A 22,028-nucleotide genomic window follows, 5' to 3' on the forward strand; every position below is an offset into this window, starting at 1 on the left:
CTTAGGGAAATACAGCCTCTCTTCAGTCATTCAGGTCACAACACAACTGATTAGGTTACAGTTTTCTTTAAATGTACACTAGACCCAAGGAAGAAGTCTTATCACTTTGATTTCAGTTCCTCCTTTACCAAGTTTCCTTGCACATTTATGACAGGCTGATGCCTCTTAGGGTGGAGCATTTCTGCATTCTAAGCTTTTCCCTCATTGTTTCTCCAAAATTTTCGAGCACTTTATAGTATCCCTCAAACTGGGAACCTGGAGACCTGAGCCTGGAAATGTGAGAGTGAAATCTGGATTTTAATTCTGATGTTGACTCTAAGTGGTGAACCTGGTCATCACAGGGCTTAGATTTCCTCATTTGGAAAATGAAGCAGAAAGAGAAGATCAGCTGGAAACCCTTCCAGGTTTACAATTCAGTGATTATGCATCATGATCTCCAACAAAAGTCAATATGCTGTTAATGTACTTTTAGGGTAGAAAGTTGTACTGGGTATTTTATAAGTGAAGATACTCACTTTTCTTTGGGCTGACTTTGGAATGTGGATTTTGTACAAAAAAAAAAGAATTCTCTTTATAAGCTGAAATTGTAGAGTTGTATTTAACCTTAGAGATTGCAATTCTGAGGACTGGATAAGAACTCTAATATGGTCTTCCAGGGCATCCAAATGACCACTGCACAAACTACATAGATCACCCAGCTTTGGGTGGTTCACAGATCTTTTTCTTGTGTGCTTCCTCTGGGAATGAATGCAACTGAGCAAGCAGATAGGTTCTGGGGGGAGAGAGTCACAAAAGTCATGAAGTCATTCTACCCCAACAATTTGCTATGGCTTTAGGGATAGCCCTAATGGCTGTGTGACGTAACCTCTGTCAGTCTTGGTGTCCACATCTATTAAATAACACCTACTTTGCCGGGTTACTCTAAGAATGAGAATAGAGGTAGGGTTAACACCGTGGAAGCACATAATATGCACACAGGAAAAAGTTATGCCCTTACTGCCAATTTTCCCTATTCCAGTAAAAACATCAATAGGTTGAGTGCAGTCTGTCCGTGCTTGGTAAAAAGAGGCAAAATGTTAAAACAACTATAGTATAAAATAAACATTTTTTTTAAAAAGGCAAAATGCATTATGGTAAGTCTTGACATTTTCTCACCTCAGTTTCCCCACTGCAATTGAGAATGTCTGGTCAGTGGCTTCAAGTGCTAGATCTGGAGTTATAGTTGGGTACCAATCCTGGCTCTGTCCCTTATCAGCTGTATAATCTCGATTAGTTTTCAACCTCTGTGGGTCTCAGAGTCCCCTAATGCCAGGGTAATACAGATGGATAGGATTTCCTAAGTAGGATTATACTTCTTCTTTTTTCAATTTCCTAAACCGGAGGGCCGTAAAGGGGCCAAGGGCCCAACCCGCCTAGCACCCGCCCAGAGGGCGGAAAGTGCCTGCCAGAGGGAGGGCGGAAGAAGGGCGGGTCAACGAGGCGGTGGGCGGGGCTGGAGTTCCCGCCTCCTGTGCGTGCGCGCGTACCACGCACGCACGCACGCACGCACAGCATACCGCGGAAGCGCGCGCGCAGGCCCAGCCCTCGTCGCTGCCGCCATTTTAGCTCCTGGTTCCGGCCGCACGGTGTAGGCTGTTGTAGCGGGAGGGGTGGGGGTCCTCCAGAGTTTTGTAGCTGCCTTCGACTGCTAGAGCCGCTAGGTTCTCTTTTTTTCTTCCTTCGTAACCGCCCGCTCGAAGAGTCCGAAGATGTCTAAGCGACACCGGTTGGACCTGGGGGAGGATTACCCCTCCGGCAAGAAGCGTGCGGGGACCGATGGGTAAGCCAGGCCGGGGGCGCGAGGCAGGGGCTCAGGCTTTGTTGGGGTCCCGGCCGGGAGCGGGCCAGGGAGGGGTAGGCCGAGCGGGCCACGGGCCCAGACCCTTTTGTTTCTGTTTGGGCTCGGGTCACTGGCGGCGCGGCGCGGGAGAGCGGACCCTCAGGCGTTCGGCCCGGCAAGGGCGCGGGGAGCTGAGTGGCGCGGTGGCCGCCCGGCCCTGTCGGGAGAGCGGAGAGGCCTGTCGTGGCCAGTAGGGTGCCTCCTCCCCGGGCGGAGTCGAGCAAGAGTCACTTCGACGGGAGCGGACGGGAGGGAACCGCGGACCTCGTGGCCTGGGCTCCTGGTAAGGCCTGGAGCCTGGGGAGAGGGTGGGGGAGGGCGCGGCGGGGGTAATCGTTTCCAAGGGCACCAGGTACTTCTCAGGCAGCGGGGTCGGGGAGAGGGCCTTGGGAGGCGGCTGGGCGCCCAGCAAGGGGAGAAGCGGAGGCCGAAAAGTGAGCGAAGCGCGTGCATTCTGGTATAGGTTGGGGTGGAGGTGCTGGGAGAAGAGTGAGGCGTGCGGACGAGGAGTTCTCGGGGGAGGGGAGAGTAGAGGGCCAGCCGGGAGAAAGGAAAATGTGGAGTATACCTGATGGGCTGGAGGGCTGGTGGTTTGGAGCCGCGGAGTTTATAGTTTGGCGGGAGAGTGCGTGCCTCGGTCCATTCAAACACTTCAAAGTAGATACTAGGCAAACTTCCGCTCTCTGCCCACGCTCCCGCCATCTCCTTTATTTCCTGCTTTGGCCGAAACAGTAGTTATTGGGCATCCCCGGGATAGCAATTAGAAGGCATTCTTTTTTTCCAATAAGTTCTTGGTTTCTGTGTCCCTCCTCCGCCCTCGTTCCTAGGTAGCTTTTGGAACAAGAAGGCCCTTTTAAAAAGTTTTTAGTGTTTACGGCAAAATAGCGCCCGTCTGGAGGTTGTTTGGGAGTTGAAATAGACCACGCCCGTGGTGTTTCAGATTCCTTTCTACTTACCTTTTCTTAAAGGTGCAGAGGAATTTAACAGTTAACCTTAGCAGTTGCATCAAAATCATTTCTTGTCCAGTGTGTACTTTCGTTCCTGAAGTACAGAGATTTATTTGGATAATTCAGACAGAGACGTGAAAGTCTGAATATCTTCAATACTTTGCATAATTTTGCATTTTATTGTGTGTGTACGTGTGCAGAATCACTGTGTCAAGTCTGTATAACTTTTGTTCACTCGAAGTCCTTCCTTTCGGTTGATTGAGGTGTCTTGTGTCTGGGGAGTATAAGCCAGGATAGGGTATACTTTTTGGTGGCTTCCCATATATTGAATATGGAAAGCATAAATATATAACAGTTTAATCGTGTAAATATTTTAGTTTACTGTGTTCTATGTCAGCTTTCTCTACTTCACCCCAACACACACAGCAGAACTTTAGCACATTTGAGCTACAAGTCACAGGCTCCTTAGAGCTGGAAGTGACTTTAAAGAGAGCGTACTCAGCTCCACTCGAGGGATGAGAAATGGAGACTCGGAGTTGTTACGGTGGCTTGTGCAACCTTACAGTTTACAGGTGGATCTAGAACCTTGATCTTTTAATTTTCAATCTTAGCCTGTTGCTTTTTCCAGTACAGCACACAGACTGTGACTGTAGTTAAGAATCATTACTGCCTGTTTTAATGACATTTACAATGGGTTGGTAAAGTAGGGAACACTTGGTTCTTTGTTCCTGTGAAGCAAAAATAAATTGCTTGTCATCTGGCTAGGATGCAACTAATGCCTCTCACAGAATTCAAATTGGAAAAAAATATACGGGGAAGGAATGAATTTACTTACTAATATTTGTGTTTATGTGCACCATTTAAATGCTTTTTTGGGGATTAGTGGGCCCATGACGTGTACATGGGTTTGTTCCCCTTTCCTTGCAAATACGACATCCTTTGTAAAAATGTGGACTTTGTAAGTCTTTGGTGTTGACCTTTTGATTTTCTTGGATATTATATATGCCATCTACCTGTAAATGAACGAGAGTTCATCTTTGGAATAAAGCTCAAGTTCTGAGATATTTTGGAGGGACATTTATATACTCATTTCTATGTCACCTGAATGTCATTTCTGATAGAACTTTCTTTAGCAGTGGGCTTAGAGTGTTTATTAGTGCTTAGGTTTTTTTTTCCATATTTAATAATTTTAAAAGTTACTTTTGTTTACTGTCATGCAGTCGTGCAGATTTTTCTTTTTTTTAAAGCCCTGCTAAGTAGCAGGTGGTTTTGCCTGAGAGGGTAGGCCTGTCAGTCTTGTGAACTCCACTGCCAAACATGAATGTCCCATTTTCCCTGCTACTCAGAGGGAAGGTAATTCAGTGAGAGATTTTACTCAGATTCATGCTCCCAAACTATATATGGCTTTATTTACTCTTGCTATATTTTAAGTTTGGAAACAGGTAGAGAAGTTGAAGGTTTCTGTTACATACTGACCTTATTTCTTTTTCCATTTTTTTCCCACAACATTTTCTGTGTAAAACTATTAACCAAAAGACAACTTACTGTTGAAATATGGAAAAAAATTTTGAAAACAGGGACATTTTTCACTTTAATGTTAGTTTCTGATATTACTGTGTGATAAGAATTTTTTCGGTTAAAAATGTGAAACATAGATAAGATAACATACCTACAGTGTTCCCCAAACTATTTCAGGTGCTTTATAAACAAGTTTTCACTGCAGTTCTGTGATGAGGTTAAGTAACTTGCCCCAGGGAACACAAGAAATGTCCATTCATAAAGATATAAAGAAAAGGGAAAAAAAATTATCAGAAATCTTCATCCCCATCTTTATTTAATCCCTTGATGAAAATTTTTTTAGCTCTCTGTGTATTTATTCACAGGTATCCTATTTGATACCAGTAGGATCTTTTAATATGTATTATTTGTGCTTTGATTTTTTAAAATTCACCCAGAAATATGTCATAAACTGTGGAATGGATATACATTATTCTTTTCATTGGCTGCGTAGTATTCCACTTGTAAAGGGGTATCAACTTATTTAACCAATTTCCTGTTCACTGATGTTTTTTTGGTAGTTTTCTAGTCTTACAAGTGAAAAGTGTGATGAACATTGTTATGTCCCTAGAAGTCCCTGAAAGTGAGATTACCAGATTAAAAGCAATGCTTGTTTAAAATACTCTGATTTTGATAACCAATTTACATCTTCATTAGCATTTCTTTAGTTTCTATTACTCCATGTAGAATTTTAACGTATTTTAAATTAAAAAAATAAATGATAACCAGTGTTTATTGGGCATTTATTATGTTCCAGGCACTACTTTTAAGCACATTACATATATTAACTCATTTAACCCTTGCAATACCCCACAAGAGCTTTTTATAGATGAGGAAATAAATAAATGTGGTCATATAGTTAGCTTAAGTGCTGTGCCAGGATTAAGGTGAGATAAAATACTGAACCACATGCTAAACAACTGTGTCATGTTGTGTCTCTCCTTGCCAGTATTGTGGCTAAGTGATCACGCTTTGATAATTAGTTTTTTAAGCATTATACCTCGATTAGTAAATCTTCTAAGTAACGTGCTTGTTTAAAAAAGGAAACATGCATATACACAATATTCTGCATATATTTATGAAGCAGTGGGTTTGAGGCCCCCCGCCCCAAACTGACCCTTAATTTTTATATTCCCTTTCCTGTTGAAGGTAGATCGTTTGAATCACAGGCAACATTTCTAGGTGATTGAATTTGCTTTCTTATTTTAATCTAAGAGACTTATTTTATTAATACTTCTCGCTTTGCAGATTAGTAAATTGAGGCTTATACCTTCCCAGTGGTTATGGAACTGTGATCTAAGTGCTCGTGCTCCATTTACTCTTACATTAGATAGAGTTCAACCCCAATTCGTGGTCAGCAGTTAATCTTTTTGTCTTCAGAATGTATTTTATGCTTCCTCTGTTGCAGTTATTTTTGGTAATAAAGTTTCTGGTGAAGTAGGCCCTTGAAAAACATGTATTATTTAGACCAGATGTTCTTTAAGGATTCTTTATGTTCTATGAACTATAAAATGTCTAGTCTTTGAATCCATTCCTGACTACAGTGCTTCTTGCTTTGCTGGACATTTTTCTATCTATCCTGTTGTAAACTTTTTCTCATTCACATTTGGGGGCTGTGCAAATACTTATTTAATTACAAGCACCTTAAACTGGAGCAGAATGAGAGAAGCAAAGAATGGTTGATGGTATATTGCAAAGATAGGCCAGGAAGCTTAAGTTCTGAGTTATGGGACTTCATTTTGTATGCTGAGTAGGTTATCCTTTAGGTGCCTTTGATTTCTTTCTCTTTATGCCAGATGGGATGAGAAGCTTCAATCCTAGCTTGTATGTCCTGTAATTCTGTAGAAGGTGAACATTGGGTTGGGGGAAGGGAGAATTGCTTTTTACATATACATATATGAAAAGATAATATATATGTAAAAATATATGTGTGTATGAATATTTGTGTACATATAATAAGGCTTTTCTCTAGTTAGGCAAGTTCCTGTGGAATAGAATTATTTATTTTAGAAGGGACAATATCAAATATAATTGGTCAGCTTACCATTTTTGTAATTGGGGAACCATCCTAACTCATGCTGGGCTCAGCATTTTAGCTGTATTCTATGAAGGGGAGTAACTGTTGCCCAGCTGATGTGCCATTACATCAGAATGAATGGTCTTCCCTAGTCTGCTACTGATAATTGGGGCATGGGAAATTTGTATGTCTTTTGTGTGTTATGGATAAGGAACAATGACATGTTTAGCAGCTTGTGTCATGGTTCCATGTTGCCTCACTATTTCAAATCTGAGTCCAAACACCTTGTGGCACAATTGTCTGCTATAGGATTTAGTCTGAAGTAAACTAGATTAGTAAAATGAATAAGCATAGATAATTTTAAAATTCGTATTGGTTAGGGATCATCTCTAGTATCCAAAGTAGATAGCGGAATTGGCTAAATGACCTATGATTAATATGGTGGTCATCTGCATAATTTAAACATTTTAAACAACTTAATAGTGTTCAGTGAAGCTTGTTTTTAAATGAGTTACTTTTCGCTTTATGGATGTTCAAAGTATACATAAGTTGTACAAAGTACTTCCAGTGTTTTTTACTATTGCTGTTAAGGATACATGCAAGAGTAAACAATGAAAACAAGAATAAGAGGTTTTAGTTTTCCTTATAGAGCAATATATGCATTTTGAACAAAATTTGGAAAGTGTTAACTTAGGAAAACAAACTTGATAATTCTTTAACTCAGAATTTTGTTCTGAATTTTGTTTGTATTACTGTAAAGTGAGGTGGAATTGTCTTTGAGGACAGAAGCAATAAAAGACTTAGTTCTTGCTAAATTTTGAACATAACTTTCAGTGTGAAAATACCTTTTCATGTAACCTGAAGGAGAATCTGGGAAAGAATCTGATGCCATTCTGTTTTTGCCTAATTTGTCCCTACCTTTTTCCCACACTGTCCTCAGTCTTTAATTTCTAAGAAGGAAAGGATTTTACATGCAGAATGAGTTCTTGTGTTATCTCAGCTAATGGCTAAACATGGAAAGAGACTGTTCCTTAATAGAATTTGAAGCATCATTAAGGAAGGGAAAGATGTTTATGGATGAGGCATGGAGAATCCTTGATTACAAGTTCTTTTTCATTGTTTCTGATACTTCGAGTTTTTATATCAGTTTATTTGGTTGTTGGACATTTAATTTCTTGTGCCTGTAACGCCGCTACGAACATTTTGCGTAAAATTTGGAATCTGAATTGTAAGTGTTTTTTTTTTTTTTTTTAGGAAGGATCGAGATCGTGACCGTGATCGTGAAGATAGGTCTAAAGATCGAGAACGAGAACGAGATAGAGGAGATAGAGAGCGGGAGAGGGAGAAAGAAAAGGAGAAAGAATTGCGAGCTTCCACGAATGCTATGCTTATCAGTGCTGGATTACCACCTTTAAAAGCTTCCCATTCAGCTCACTCAACCCACTCGGCACATTCAGCACATTCAACACATTCTGCTCATTCTACACACACCGGACATGCAGGACACACATCACTTCCACAGTGTATTAATCCATTTACCAACTTACCCCATACGCCTCGATACTATGATATTCTGAAGAAACGGCTTCAGCTCCCTGTTTGGGAATACAAGGATAGGTTTACAGATATTCTGGTTAGACATCAATCCTTTGTACTTGTTGGTGAGACTGGGTCTGGTAAAACAACACAGGTGAGTTATTGAATACCACAGTACGTACTTTATTAATGTTTATGTTTACTGAATGTTGCATATTTGGTTCTGGTGGTTATTCTCATTGGCTGTCTGTCAGAACTTTTTGAAGCATAGCTGCTTTTATGTTTAGCAATTTTTAGTGACTTACGGGGTCAGAATCCTGTAGGGAGTACCTATTTTCCTGAGTCTCTTTGGAAGAACAGCGGTGCTGTTTTTTCCAGTTTTATTATGTAAATTATGGCAGTGATACTCTCCCACCCACTTTGAATCTGGGGTGGTACATATTTGGGGGCACAAGGTTTGTTTTCCAGTGCTTGGATGGAGAAATCTGAACCATTGGAGTGATTTTGATTTTGCCATTTTTATTTCTTTGTTTTTGTTTTTATAATTGTTTTGAACTATGTGAATATTATCTGTTTTTTTAAAAAAAGATAGAAGAGCTAAGTAAAGTCTTTTTACTTGTGACCTCCATCCAGTAGTGTCCCCGTCCTCCCCACCCCTGAACTAAACACACATGTTAATGTTGTATTAGAAATATATTTAGGATATTTCTCAAACATGGATGAGCAATTATTTACTAGGCCCATGTTATAGACATTTAGGCTGCTTCTAATGGTTGTTTTGCATGGGCAAGTATATCTTTAGGATAAATTCTCAGAAGTAGAAATTACTGGGTCAGAAGATGGATTATAATTGTGGAACATACAGCCAAATAGCCTTCTATAGGGAACAACATATCAGTTTACCGTTCCATGAGCATATATGAGAGCATATGTGGGAAACCACTAGTGTACTACTGAACTTGAACTTTTGCAAATCTCCCAGGAGAAAAATGGTATTTCAGTGTAGTTTTTAGTTTTCATTTTCTTGGTATGAGTGAGGTAACCATATTTTCATTTTCAGATGCTTGAGCCTGACCCATCAGAAAATTTCTTAGATTTTACAAAAATAGCAGCCCCTGGCTATTGTAGAAAATTTGGAAAACTCAGGAAAGTGTTGAAATGAATTTAATAATTACTTATCATGCAGAAATAATTTCTGTGTTTCCTACGGGCCTGATTTTCCATGTTTATGTACCTATGAACATGTTTAGATTTGAGCATACTGCATATACAAGTTATCCTGTATGTGTATAATTTAACTTACACAGTGTCACAAGTCTATCAATTTGAGTATTTCATGGAGACATTTTGAAGGCTACAGTAGCAACTCAGATTGGAGGCTTTTGTTACAGAAGACTGAGCCTTAGTATGGTTTTTGTTTTTAAATGGAGGAAATGTAATGCTGATGTTAGAAGCTAAAACTGTTGGTTTATTTTTATCGCCATATGGAAATTTAAAGAATTAAATACATGAAAAGATACAACTCTAAGCTTATTAATATTATACTTTTAATAATTATTTCAACTGGTTTATCTAGTTTGTGTAGTGTTAATGGCACTCATTTAGTCAGCAATTGGGTAAAGCCAGGCACTGTGTACTTTGTATTATCTCATTTAAATTTTTCAACAGCCATGCAAGGAAGTTGTTAATCACCATTTTACAGATGAGCAAAATGAGGCTTTGATTTATGAGAGGCTTAGTGGGTTGCCCTAGATTACACGGTAGATATAGGTGGATTCAGTATTTAAAACTTTTCCCTTTGTCTCATAGCCAAAGTTACATTTATTTCATACTACTTTTCTGTGGTCTTATATGATTAACCTTATTTCAGAGATGAGTTTATTTAGTAGCAGTTAGTGGAGAAGAAGGGCAGTGAACTCAAAACAAGATTTGTGATTTTTGGATTAGGTGTTTTTTTTTTTTTTTTTTTTTTTAAGATACATGGATACTTAGGATTGCAGGGATTTGGGGGATTCAAAGGGAAACAACAGTGTAAATAGTGAATTTCACGCAAATGCCTTTTCCGCATACTCCTATTAAAGTTTGACTCAAAACCATTAAGAATAGTTAGTCATTTTTTGGTTATCATTTTGTGCCTATCAGAAAGTGAAATTCTCCAAATAAAATTGCAGAAGGAACCTAACTAAAATGTAGTAATAGTACAACTAGTATTCTTCAAATATCACTGTACAAATCCTATACCCCAAAAATGCCACGTTTCCTGTAGCATTAAAATCTGTTAGGCTTTTGGAGGCTTTGATGGAGATCCATCATGTCCTTCTTGTAGGAGTGGATTCCAATTTAATATAGTAAGCACTTAGATTTTTCCCATGGTTCTTTCCCAGGTGAGTAGAGAAGAACCATTAAATTAGCAGATCTCTTAGTTTCTGTTGATAATGGAACAGCCAGGAAATGCAGTGTCATCATGGCAACAACCAACTACTTATGCTTGTTGGTCTTCTTTTTTTTTCCTTGTTTACCCTTCCTTGCCCTCCTTTAGGGAAGTGCTGTTGCTGCTTCTATAGGTCCTATTGAATTTGAGTTTGATAGTTAACTAAAATTAACTTTTAAGATGTACCTAAGGTGTTGCCATTGTGCATACTTCTGAGGAGAGAAGGATAGGAGTTAGATTCTGCTGGCTTACCAAGTATGAGCTGAATTTGTAACTTAAATTGTATAGGAATTTAAGTTACAGTTTCTTAGAATATTTTTGGGAACTAACATTTGTCATGAAGTAGAATTTTCGTAAGTTGGAATTTTGCCATTGCAGAGAAATGCTTGGTGGTGGAACATTGACACCATAGAACATATTCAGCAAAGCCTCAGTGAACCTAGCTCACTGAGGAGTACAGTTATGACATATCAGTGTTATACATGACCCTTCCTTGGCTTGGAGAGCTCATGCTATTATAAGTTTAAGTTATAAGTAATAATTTGTGGTGTGCCTAAATTGAATTTTGTTTTACATTATTAGAATGAGATAAAACACTTAATGTTAAATATACCTGATGCACAGGCAGAGTAGAATTAATTTAAATATGAAATTATTTGATAGATTCCACAGTGGTGTGTGGAGTACATGCGATCATTACCAGGACCCAAAAGAGGAGTTGCCTGTACCCAACCCAGGAGAGTGGCTGCAATGAGTGTGGCCCAGAGAGTTGCTGATGAAATGGATGTGATGTTGGGCCAGGAAGTTGGTTACTCCATTCGATTTGAAGACTGCAGTAGTGCAAAAACCATTCTTAAGTAAGTACTATCTTTAAAAATGAACACTTTTTTCACCTCTGTTTTTATTTTCTGCCACCAGATAGGGGACTTTGCTAGTGGAGTCTCAAGCCATCTAACTTTAGAATAATCCAGATTAGACCTTCTTATGCTTACTAGATGACTTTTTAATATGGATTCTTTTTCTTGGTAGTAATATATGTATAGCTATTCAGTGGTCATTGAAGTTCAAAGGTCAGATATTTTAGTTACTTGGTGCAATATCTTAGGTGAAATGTTGTATCATTTAAATATGATAGAAAAGTAAAGTGATATATTTAGTAAAGGACAGTTACTTTTAGAACGAATGATGTGTGGGAAGGGGTATGATTTATTTGGGTGAGAGAGCTTTTAATGTTAACTGTACAGCTATTACCATGCATATGTTATGAGCTAAAAGGAGGAATCTTTTGTCTTGTGATATACTCTTGGAGTCTCCTCAAAGACCTCGTTCGTCTTCATTATACTGTGGTGCACATGATTGACAACCATACTGAGCTTTTTTCTAACATTTTCTTTAATTTCCGTAATTTTTTATCTTCATCTTAACACTTCCATTCTGCATAAGTAGTGATGTTTGTTGCCTGATGGTAATTCTTTTGAAAATCTTCCCCTTTTTAAAATTTCTGTTTATTCTGTGTATGTATCATATTTCATCATATCATATTTCAGTCATTTTTTTAAAAACAATTTTCTTGTCATGATACAATCTTCTCCCTCACGTTGTTTTTAAAAGACAATTGGGAATAAAATGTTACATGGACAATGACATGAGTCTTTGAGGGCAGAGTACATAGTGTGTTATGGGGGAAACTATATATTTTACAGAAAACTTCAAATGTACATAAAAGTAGAATAATACTGTAATGAACTCATGTTTATTTGTCTTTGCATCTTCAAACTTGGCCAATCTTACTTCATCCATATCTCAACCTTTTATATGTCCTATATAATTTGAAGTAAATCCTAGGCATCATACACTTTCATCTAAATATTTCAGAGCATCTGTCTCAAAGATAAGATTTCTTGAAATGTAACTGATATCACAACTTAAAATTTTTCCATAATCAGAACAGTTACCCTCAAGTTTCATTTCAATTTCTTAGTTTCTTTGATGTATTATTTTATTAGAACTTCAGATTGTTTCATTTTTAATAGCAGTTGAACTTAGGTGTTTACTTCAGCTTGTCTTTATGACTTTATGAGACATGTTTTTGGCTTAAACCTTAATCTTCATTGAATAAATCTTCTTAGTTTAGTGGTAATCACATTATTGGTTGGTTGTCATTACAGTATAATTGACAAAAACACTACATAAGCAAAATCTTATGATTTTTTTAAATTACTTTAAGATTAGATAATGTCAAGCAATTGAGGATAATAAAAGGCAGATTTTACTTACCCTTAGGAGGAATAATATTCTAAAATTTGATTCAGTATGCATTGAATTTTTTTTTTGAAGCCACAGTTGGGCAGGGAGAACAGAATTTGGAAATTCGGAGATGAGAAAGTTACATGCAGTGTTGGGGGCAGAATGTGTGTTGTGTATGTTTGTAGTAGGAAGTGGTAGGCTTTCAAAAGGTGTATGCTTGTGAAAGATTTTGGTTCAGTTAATAGGGAGTGACAAGTAACAGATTTGATAGCTCAAAATGAAAGTATCTTTGGCATTGTGATGTTTTCTTAATGGAATGGTTTCTGGAGGCTATAATAAAATTTAAAAAAACTTTAATTCTTGACAGGGTAAGCGTATTGGAATTTTTTCTAGAATCTTCTGAAGAGCTAGAAGCTAACTTAGTATTATCTTTAAGTGATATAAAATCCTAGTAGTACAGGGTTAGTGGTAGTTTTAACTAATGGGAGTGCTTCGTTAAGTGCAGTGTCTTATGAATCCCTGTATGTATTTTGTATAGTCATCTGTCAACTCATTTCTTGAGAACCCAGTGTTCAAAACATTTAAAGCTTTAACTTAATGAGGATCGGTTACATAGTTAATTTGGTAGGAAGAGTGAATAACATCAGACAACTATCAGTACTTCCATAAACTATTTTAATATATAGATATAAAATGCTTATGTATCTATCTACTGTGTAGCCAGAAGAAGCCTTTAATTTTCACCATAGAAGGATGGTAAAGAGGACTAACTTATAAAGGTTCTGTCTCAGGAGCTGAGAATTTAACCATGTCCTTCCTCATTCATTGTGTATACTGAACAAATACGTGTTTACTAATTAAATAAGATTGAGAGTACTTTAGCCTAATTATATCTTTAAATCATCTTTATACAGATTACTGGTCCAATGATAGTTTCTTCAGTGTTTGGGACACATATATGTCTAGGTTCTAGGTCTAATATTATGCTATTTTAGAGGAATGGATCTAGTGTAAATTAGTGCACAGTATGTTAGACTAGCCTTAAATAGCTATCCAGTCCCAGTAGACAAGTTACTTTTCTAAACCACCACTGCTAAATGGTTTTTATATTTTGTTTGTTGTGTGTTTGCCTGATCCCATCTTTTTTTCTCCCCCCCCCCCCGAAGTATTTCTTTTGCAGTATATTTATGTTCCTTTGGCTATCTTGGAATGCACATTATTGGGAGGAGTACCTCATGAGGTAGCTATAAGAGAGCAGAATAGTCAGAAGGATTATAAGTTGCCAAATTTGTGATGAGTCAGTGAATAATATCTTAATTCATTTTAATGTTAGGAAGAGGTTGATAACAGTTTTGCACGGGATTTTAAGCACTTTGTAGTTGGACTTGTAACAAATTTTAAGAAATCCATTCTTCATTCTTTGTGGAGGAGCTGATAACTTAAGGGAATAGAGCAGTTTAGTAGTCTTGAACTTTCGGGAAAACATCAAATATTCAAGTTATTAATTTAGTAGCTAATTCCACTGTTATTTTAGGTGGTATGCTTCCTTTTTGTTTTTTTTCCTCAAAATGCCAAATTACTGAGAGATTGTGATATTGAGGGAATCCAGTAATTTACACAAGTAATGCTTAGTCACTCATTCAGTGAGTTAATAATTGAGTACCTTCTGTGTGTTGGGCAGTGCTAGGTATAGTAGTAAATCTGGTTCCTGTCTATGTACAGCAAATAAAAAAGTAAATATAAAATTTAAAATTATGATTAGGCTCTGAAAGAGAATTTTGGAGTGTATATGAAAGCATCATTTGAGAATTCAGTTGAGACTAAAAAAGAGAAGGCAGAATTTTAAGTCAAGGACTGAACTAAAAGTAATGGTTTGCCAGGAGTAGGGATTGGGGTACAGAGAAGCAGATCTTTCTAGGCACATGGAACATCATTTTTAAAAACTTATTTTCTGAAGGGGAAAACAAATCATACTTTATACTTGAAGGCACTGTAGTCTGCATATTATTTAAAGTATCCAACTCATTTGTGTGAATCAGCATTTCCATGGCAGATGGCTTTTGAGATATTTCAGGACTGGTTTGTAGACAATATGGATGATCAAAGATTGGTTTTTTTTGTTTTTTGTTTTTTTCCTTGCCTAATTGGAACATAAACCCTTTGGGAAGAGAGTTTGTGTCTGTATCTGTAGACATGTCTTGTGCATGCATCCTTTAAAAAAAAAAAATTCTGAGGACATGGAATGGGCAGCAGAGGAGTGTGAGAATTTGTCACTACAATGTAGCCTAAGGGTGAATCCTAAATATAATCATGGAAAGGGTAGAACTTTCATGGAAAGACATTTTCCCTGATTTGTTTAAACTTGTCTTGGTGGAGAAGGTATAGTGATTTGATGTACATAATTTGCCTTTTATTTTGAATGTTTTGCTTTTGGGTATCAGATTCATTTCAATTTTGGGATGTCAAAAGACTAAGAACTCAACCCAGGATAATGTTGATGAAGCAGAAAGTGTTGCATCTTTTTATTGGAGGACATATGCTTTTAGCTCTGTAATGACTGCACTATCCTGAGGTGTTTATCTTTTATATAACTTCAGGACAAGATGCTAGAAAATCAAGCAAAATTAAAAGGACATAGCTGAAATTTAATTAAGTGATGGGGAGAAATAAAGCCTTGGGTTTTAAGGTGCGGTAAGCCCTTTGTAAAATTTGAGGGAGAGAAGTTTTGAGCAAATCAGCCAAAGAAGTGCTTTTCCACGGAACATGGATCGGAAACTTGCGGAATTTTTTAATCTCCAAAAGACAGTCTCGGCAAGAAGATGAAAGAGAATCCAAAAATATTTAACAAGCGCAAGAACCCAGTAAAATAGAATATCTATGGTTGACCCTTGGGGAGGATTTACCAGACATTGCCATAGCAAATTCTGTGGGATCCCTGGAAACAACAGTTCGAAGTACCAGCTGCATAAGGACTACTTAGAGATTCCAGAGTGGGTTTCCAACAAGACAGTCTTGTTCTAAAAAGTTGACTTGAGAAGAAAATCAAAAGGAAAGAGATTGTATAGCACAGACTCTAGGATTGCAGTGCCTGAGTTGTGTCCTAGCTCTGTCACTTATTAGCTGTGATTTTGGCCACGTAATTAACCTCCCCTGAGCTTATTGATTTTTTTCAGAAGATGGAGCTGATAATAACAACTACACCTTAGGGTTGTTCTCAGATCACATGTGTAATTTGTGTGTAGCCCATGGAGTAATTTCTGTTACCCAGCAAGTGCTAAGTCAACATTTCTACTCTTGCTGCTGCTGATAGTGGTGGTAGATTTCTAGTTTGAGAAATTATTGGATCTTATTAATCAGTTAACCCGGTTAACTTAAAAAGGACTTATAAAACCAATTTAATAAAGTTCCTTTTAATACAACAATTGAATTACAATTTGGGGGTTTTAGCTTGAATTAAACGTTGACGTTGGTTGTCAATATTAAATTAATGAATGAATCCAAATATTCTTTTAGGACTGGAGATAAGATGTGGAAACAGATATCTGGTCATTAGAGGTCATTAATTATACAAACATCAATTATAAACTACTTTATTGAACATCTGTTATGTGGTAGGCTTTGTTCTAATCAAGTGTCACACTGAAGTTAGGGAAAGTCAGTTTTAGTGGATCTTTAGAAAGGGGTGGGAATAAAGAGTAAATGTGGCTATTTACCACTTAAGCAGTTCCTGTCATAGAGACTAAAAAAATCACTGTTGTCACCTTAGAATTAAAATTCTGTTGGCTTTTGTTAATTCATAGAAAGCTAACTTGATTTCCTAAAGGTCTGCATATAGTATTACATTTGACCCTTGTGTTTATACTTAGGCACTCACAAGGGATTAGTTATAGAAGTCTCTTTTGTTTACAGTGCCAACATCTTTAAAAACACCAAGTAGGGGGCTTCCCTGGTGGTCCAATGGTTAAGATTCCGTACTCCCAGTGTAAGGGGCATGGGTTCGATCTCTGGTCAGGAAACTAGATCCGCATGCTGCAACTAAGACCTGGCGCAGCCAAATAAATTTTTTAAAAAAACCACTAAGTAAAACCTACACATTGATCCTGGCTTTGCAAATTCTGTTGTGAAGATGGGAGAACATTTCCTTCAAAAATTATGAATATTTGCAGAATAGGCAATATATTTTGAAAAAAAATGATTTAGTTTCCTTATTTTTCTATTGTTAATTTCTTTTGCTTGATTAGATCTCTAACTCTGAAACACATACCAAATGTATTTTGGCTGTTTGCCAAATAAAGCTGTATTCTTTGGCTGCTGATCTTCAGCATTTCAGTTAATAACTGTGAGGCTGTATACTTGATAAGTGGGATTTGATGTTTTCTGTTTGGCTTTTTTTGGTCCATTTCTTAAATAATTAATTAATTAATTTGGCTGCGTCAGGTCTTAGTTGGGGCACGTGGGATCTTTTGCATCACGCAAGCTTCTCTCTGATTGCCGTGTGAGGGCTCAGTTTTGGCACGTGGGCCCTCTAGCTGTGTGTGGGCTCTAGCGCGAGAGGGCTCAGAAGTTGTGGCGGGCGGGCTTAGTTGCCCTGCAGCGGCATGTGGGATCTTAGTTCCCAGACCAGGGATCGAACCCATGTCCCCTGCATTGGAAGGTGAATTCTTAACCACTGGACCACCAGGGGATCCCCTGTCCGTTTTTTTGATACTAGAATTGCATTAAAACATTGTAGATTGCAAACTATTCCGAGTACTGTATAGTACCTTTCCATGTGACTGTTTACATCTAATAGTGATTTGTTCTCATTGTAACCGATATCATGCTAAATATAGTGTTTTGGTTATAGTAAGATTAGTGTTGCTCATACTGGGTAATGCTTTTGCTAAGAATATGTCAAACTGAATGTGAGCCTATATAAATCTTTATCCCTTTACCAGTGAAAGAATCGTTATGTATATAAAGGAACTGAGCTAGTGTTGCTGGCTCTTTTCTGACTTGTTTGGGGAGGTAAGCTATGAAGCAATTAAGAAGGTTGTTTGGGGCTTCCCTGGTGGCGCAGTGGTTGAGAATCTGCCTGCTGATGCAGGGGACACGGGTTCGTGCCCCGGTCCGGGAAGATCCCACATGCCGCGGTGTGGCTGGGCCTGTGAGCCATGGCCGCTGAGCCTGCGCATCCGGAGCCTGTGTTCCGCAACGGGAGAGGCCACAACAGTGAGAGGCCTGTGTACCACCAAAAAAAAAAAGAAGAAGAAGATAGTTTGAATGTCACATGAATTGTGTAGATGATTTCACAGAAGAGGTGGTATTTCATCTTAGCTGAGAAGGATGGTGAGACTTAAATGGGCAAATTAACTAGGTAGATAAGCTAGATTTTAAGTAGAGTAGAAGTTCCCATGCTACTTTGGTTCACAGCATGCTTAATGTCAGTTTTTTCATGACACCCTAGGCCTAAAGAAATAACTCAGAATTCTTGTTTATTTAGTAGTTTAGTTCTAAGAACCTAATAAGTATTTATTGTTCTAACAACTTAATAGCCCATTAAACAAATATTGGACATTGAAAGAAGAAACTCAGTCATTATTTCATTCTTAACCACCATTATTTACTAATGTGATGTCTGCAGAATCAGATTGGATGCTCCCATCTTTATTTTTCTACACAGTAAACTTAGATTGTGCTTTAGTGGATTGTATGTGAGCTGTCCTTTAGGAGATCTCAATATTGAACAACAAAATGTCTTGCTTTTTTAAATGGCTGTGTTCTTGTGGATCAGGTTTGTGAAGTTGTCTAAATAAATTCATAGAACTGAGACATACAGTGCTAGCTATTTTGGACATGCACAGAAGACTTTCTTAAGTTAGTGAGGAGTCCAGAAATAACCAGGTCACTTGAAAGAGGTAAAAAACTTCATTTTTTAAACTGACTTCTATATACTTAAAACGTATGATCAACTTTTTTTGTGCACATGGCATACAGAAGTACTGATATTGGAAAAAAATTGTTTTGACGGATGAAGATATTTGATAACTTTATCAGTAGCTGTTTAATAAGTATAATAGCATTCACTGTAAGCATGTTTAAAGATTGTTTGTTGTTGGTTTTTTTTTTTTTTTTTGGAAATCAACCATTTCATAGTGTTGGTATTGTGAAGGAAGGGTAGGGTGTTTAGACTCACCATATTCGCTGGTGAAAAAAACAATATTTTATAAAAATCACTGTACTATATGTAGTTCTGTCTTCTAATAATATTCCTGATAAATGCAAACTGTTTTAGCTTTGTTATTTTTCTGTTCCTTACTGTTGTCATTAAAAAATTATTCTACCAATAGGGGCTTTAAACAAAAATTGGTTGTGTGGTAGGAAAGTGTGTAAGTACTTCTTTTATTGTCTCTTTCAAAAGTTTTGATCCATTATAACTTTGAAGAAATGACCATACACAAACCTGTTGTGTAGGCATTTTAATATGGGTAGCTTTTCTTTAATAGAGACACATATGTCACTTGACTGGATTGTACTGGGTTAGTCTAAAAACAGTGGTAGCGCTTCCCTGTTGGCACACTGCTTAGGAATCCGCCTGCCAATGCAGGGAACACGGGTTCAAGCCCTGGTCCAGGAAGATCCCACATGCCGTGAAGCAACTAAGCCCGTGCGCCACAACTGCTGAGCCTGCACTCTAGAGCCCGTGAGCCACAACTACTGAAGTCAGCGTGCCTATAGCCCGTGCTCTGCAACAAGAGAAGCCACCGCAATGAGGAGCCTGCACACCGCAACAAAGAGTAGCCCCCGCTCGCCACAACTAGAGAAAGCCCGCAAGCACCAACAAAAACCCAAGGCAGTCAAAAATTTTTAAAAAACAGTGGTAAATAGAAAATTTATGAAAACGTTAAACATTTTATTTTAGCTTAAAACCTATACATTCATTCATCTATCTGTTAATGTAGGACCAACCCATTTCCTTGAATATGGGCCCTTTACAGTCCATTGCTTAGTAAAATGTCTAGTTCTAAAGGTGGGATCTAAACCTCAACACTTGCAAAATACACAGGTGTTGCTTTTCTGGAATTTAAGAGAGTTCAGTCTTTTGGAATTCTGGAATTCCAGACACCTTTCACTCTTCTGTAGTTATCTCACACATTTGATAGCTTTTGTGTGTGTGATTTATCTTTTTCAGGCTTTACTGGAGCACACAACTTAGGATACATACATACAATTCTCTTTTCTGTTCTAAAAGTTGATCATCATGTCACATATGATTATGTTGACCCAACTGGCAGGGACAAAAGTGTAGTTATACTACAGTATGTTTGTAGAGTAAGGGTGGTTTTCCCAAGGATTCATTCATTAGTTAGTTAAGAGTGTAGTGTAGAGTTCTACTGTATGAAATACTTACCAAGTGCCAGGCAGTTGGTGCAGTTAGGTGTTTTATATACATTGTTTTATTTAATTTAAACAATAGCTACCATATTCTCATTTTTCAACAAATGGAGTGTTAGAGAAGGTGAACTTGTTCAAGGTTGAACACCAATAAGAAAGCAGGGACTTGATCAAGGTTTGTCTTGCAACAAGGATGTGTTCTTAACCATTGTATGCGTTGTTATTCTTCTCCATCCTCATTCTTTATCTTTCCATATAGTTATGTGTAAGTATTTGTAAAGCAGTAAATCTAATTACTCAGAATTAACAGTTTCTGTCATTTATACTAAATACTCTTTGAAGCAGATACCAAGAATTTCTTTGGGTCATGCTGAGACAAATTTTGGATCCTCTAAAAACATAGTTTTGATTTACATGCATATTTAATCATGCCAGGATAAAGCCTATACTTTGAAAGGTAACCAAAACCCTAACAGTGTTGGAAAAGCACTGTGTAACTAGGATTTTCAGAACAGATTAATTCAGAGTTTATAGTAGGGCTGGTTCAAGATGTATGGCTGCTGATTTCATTTATATTTATCTTGGAGATTGTTGTAGAACAATAAACATAAAGTTGCCTCATTCTTTTTAATGGCTGCATAGTTTAATTCTTCTGATGGACACTCACATTTACAGTTTTTGTTATTAAAATCGGTTGCTGCCCTATGTACTCCCTTACAATCTTGTACACACATTTTTTCACACATGTGTACAGGTGAGTATATCTGTGAAATGAGTTTCTTAAAAATGAAACTGGTTGGGGCTTCCCTGGTGGCGCAGCGGTTGGGAGTCCGCCTGCCGATGCAGGGGACACGGGTTTGTGCCCCGGTCCGGGAAGATCCCACATGCCGCGGAGCGGCTGGGCCCGTGAGCCGTGGCCGCTGCGCCTGCGCGTCCAGAGCCTGTGCTCTGCAACGGGAGAGGCCACAACAGTGAGAGGCCCGCGTACCGCAAAAAAAAAAAAAAAAAAAAAAAACTGGTTGGATCAAAGGGTGTGTTTGAATTTATTAGCTGTGGCCAGATTTCCCTTCACAGAGATTTTATCTACTCAGACCAGTAAGGGATGAGCAAATGAGCGGCAGTTTCCATGCCCTTGCCGACACTTCGTTGTGGAACTTTTTTTTTTTTTTTTTTAATCTTTCTCAGTATTGTAAGTGAAAAATAGAATCTCATTATGGTTTTAGTTTGCATTTCTTTTGTATGAAATTGAGCATCTTTACATGTATTTAGGGGCCATTTGTATTTCTTTTTGGAATCTGAGATGCTTTTTTCATCTTTGCAGGAGTATTGCTACCTGGTTGACAGTCGTTTGTAAGGTGCTATTTTAAAATGTATGCTTTAAACAACAAGGTCCTACTGTATAACACAGAGAACTATATTCAATATCCTATGATAAACCATAATGGAAAAGAGTATATATTTTAAAAGTATGTATATGTATAACTGAATCACCTTGCTGTACAGCAGAAACTAACACAACATTGTAAATTAACTATACTTCAATTTAAAAAATCATGAGTGGAAAAAATAAAAATTAAAAAAATAAAATGCATGCCAATCACAGAGAAGGTAAATTTGAAAAATATACAGTATTATAGGATTGATGAAATTTGGTAACTTTCTATTCTTTGTCCTATGGTTGTTCTATTGTTGGTCGGCCTTTTTCTTACTGATTTGTATGAGCTTTTAGCAGTTGGCATTCTGGATATGAGTTGCAGTTTTTGCCTAGTTTGCCATTTGTTTCCTTGCCTTGTTTATGACATTTCATGCCTTGCAGAAACATGAATTTTATACAAGTGTTTAACCACTTTTTAATGTTGGATTTTACATCATACTCTGGCCAAGGTGGTTTTAAATAATCCTCCATGTATTCTGTATTCTAGTATGTTTTTGTCTTAAACATCTTTGATCAGTCTGGAATTGGGGGTTCGCACTGAGGCAGGGAGTCTTTTATTACACCGCCCCCCACAGAGAACGCTGTTACTGAGGATTGCTTACCTA

At 37.7% G+C, this 22,028-nt stretch overlaps 1 protein-coding gene across 1 annotated transcript in view; it reads left to right on the top strand.

Annotated features, from left to right (window-relative positions):
* The first annotated feature begins 1,503 nt into the window (after positions 1-1,503).
* DHX15 (DEAH-box helicase 15) overlaps positions 1,504-22,028 on the top strand; it is a 53,041-nt gene continuing 32,516 nt past the window's right edge. Inside the window, exons 1-3 of the mRNA XM_059066273.2 lie at positions 1,504-1,819; positions 7,655-8,090; positions 11,031-11,224. Of these exons, the coding sequence (XP_058922256.1) occupies positions 1,749-1,819; positions 7,655-8,090; positions 11,031-11,224 (701 nt within the window). The 5' untranslated portion in view covers positions 1,504-1,748. The remainder of the gene's footprint in view (positions 1,820-7,654; positions 8,091-11,030; positions 11,225-22,028) is intronic.

Source organism: Kogia breviceps, chromosome 6 (assembly GCF_026419965.1).
Source record: "Kogia breviceps isolate mKogBre1 chromosome 6, mKogBre1 haplotype 1, whole genome shotgun sequence".
In the NCBI taxonomy this organism is placed as follows: Eukaryota; Metazoa; Chordata; class Mammalia; order Artiodactyla; family Physeteridae; genus Kogia; species Kogia breviceps.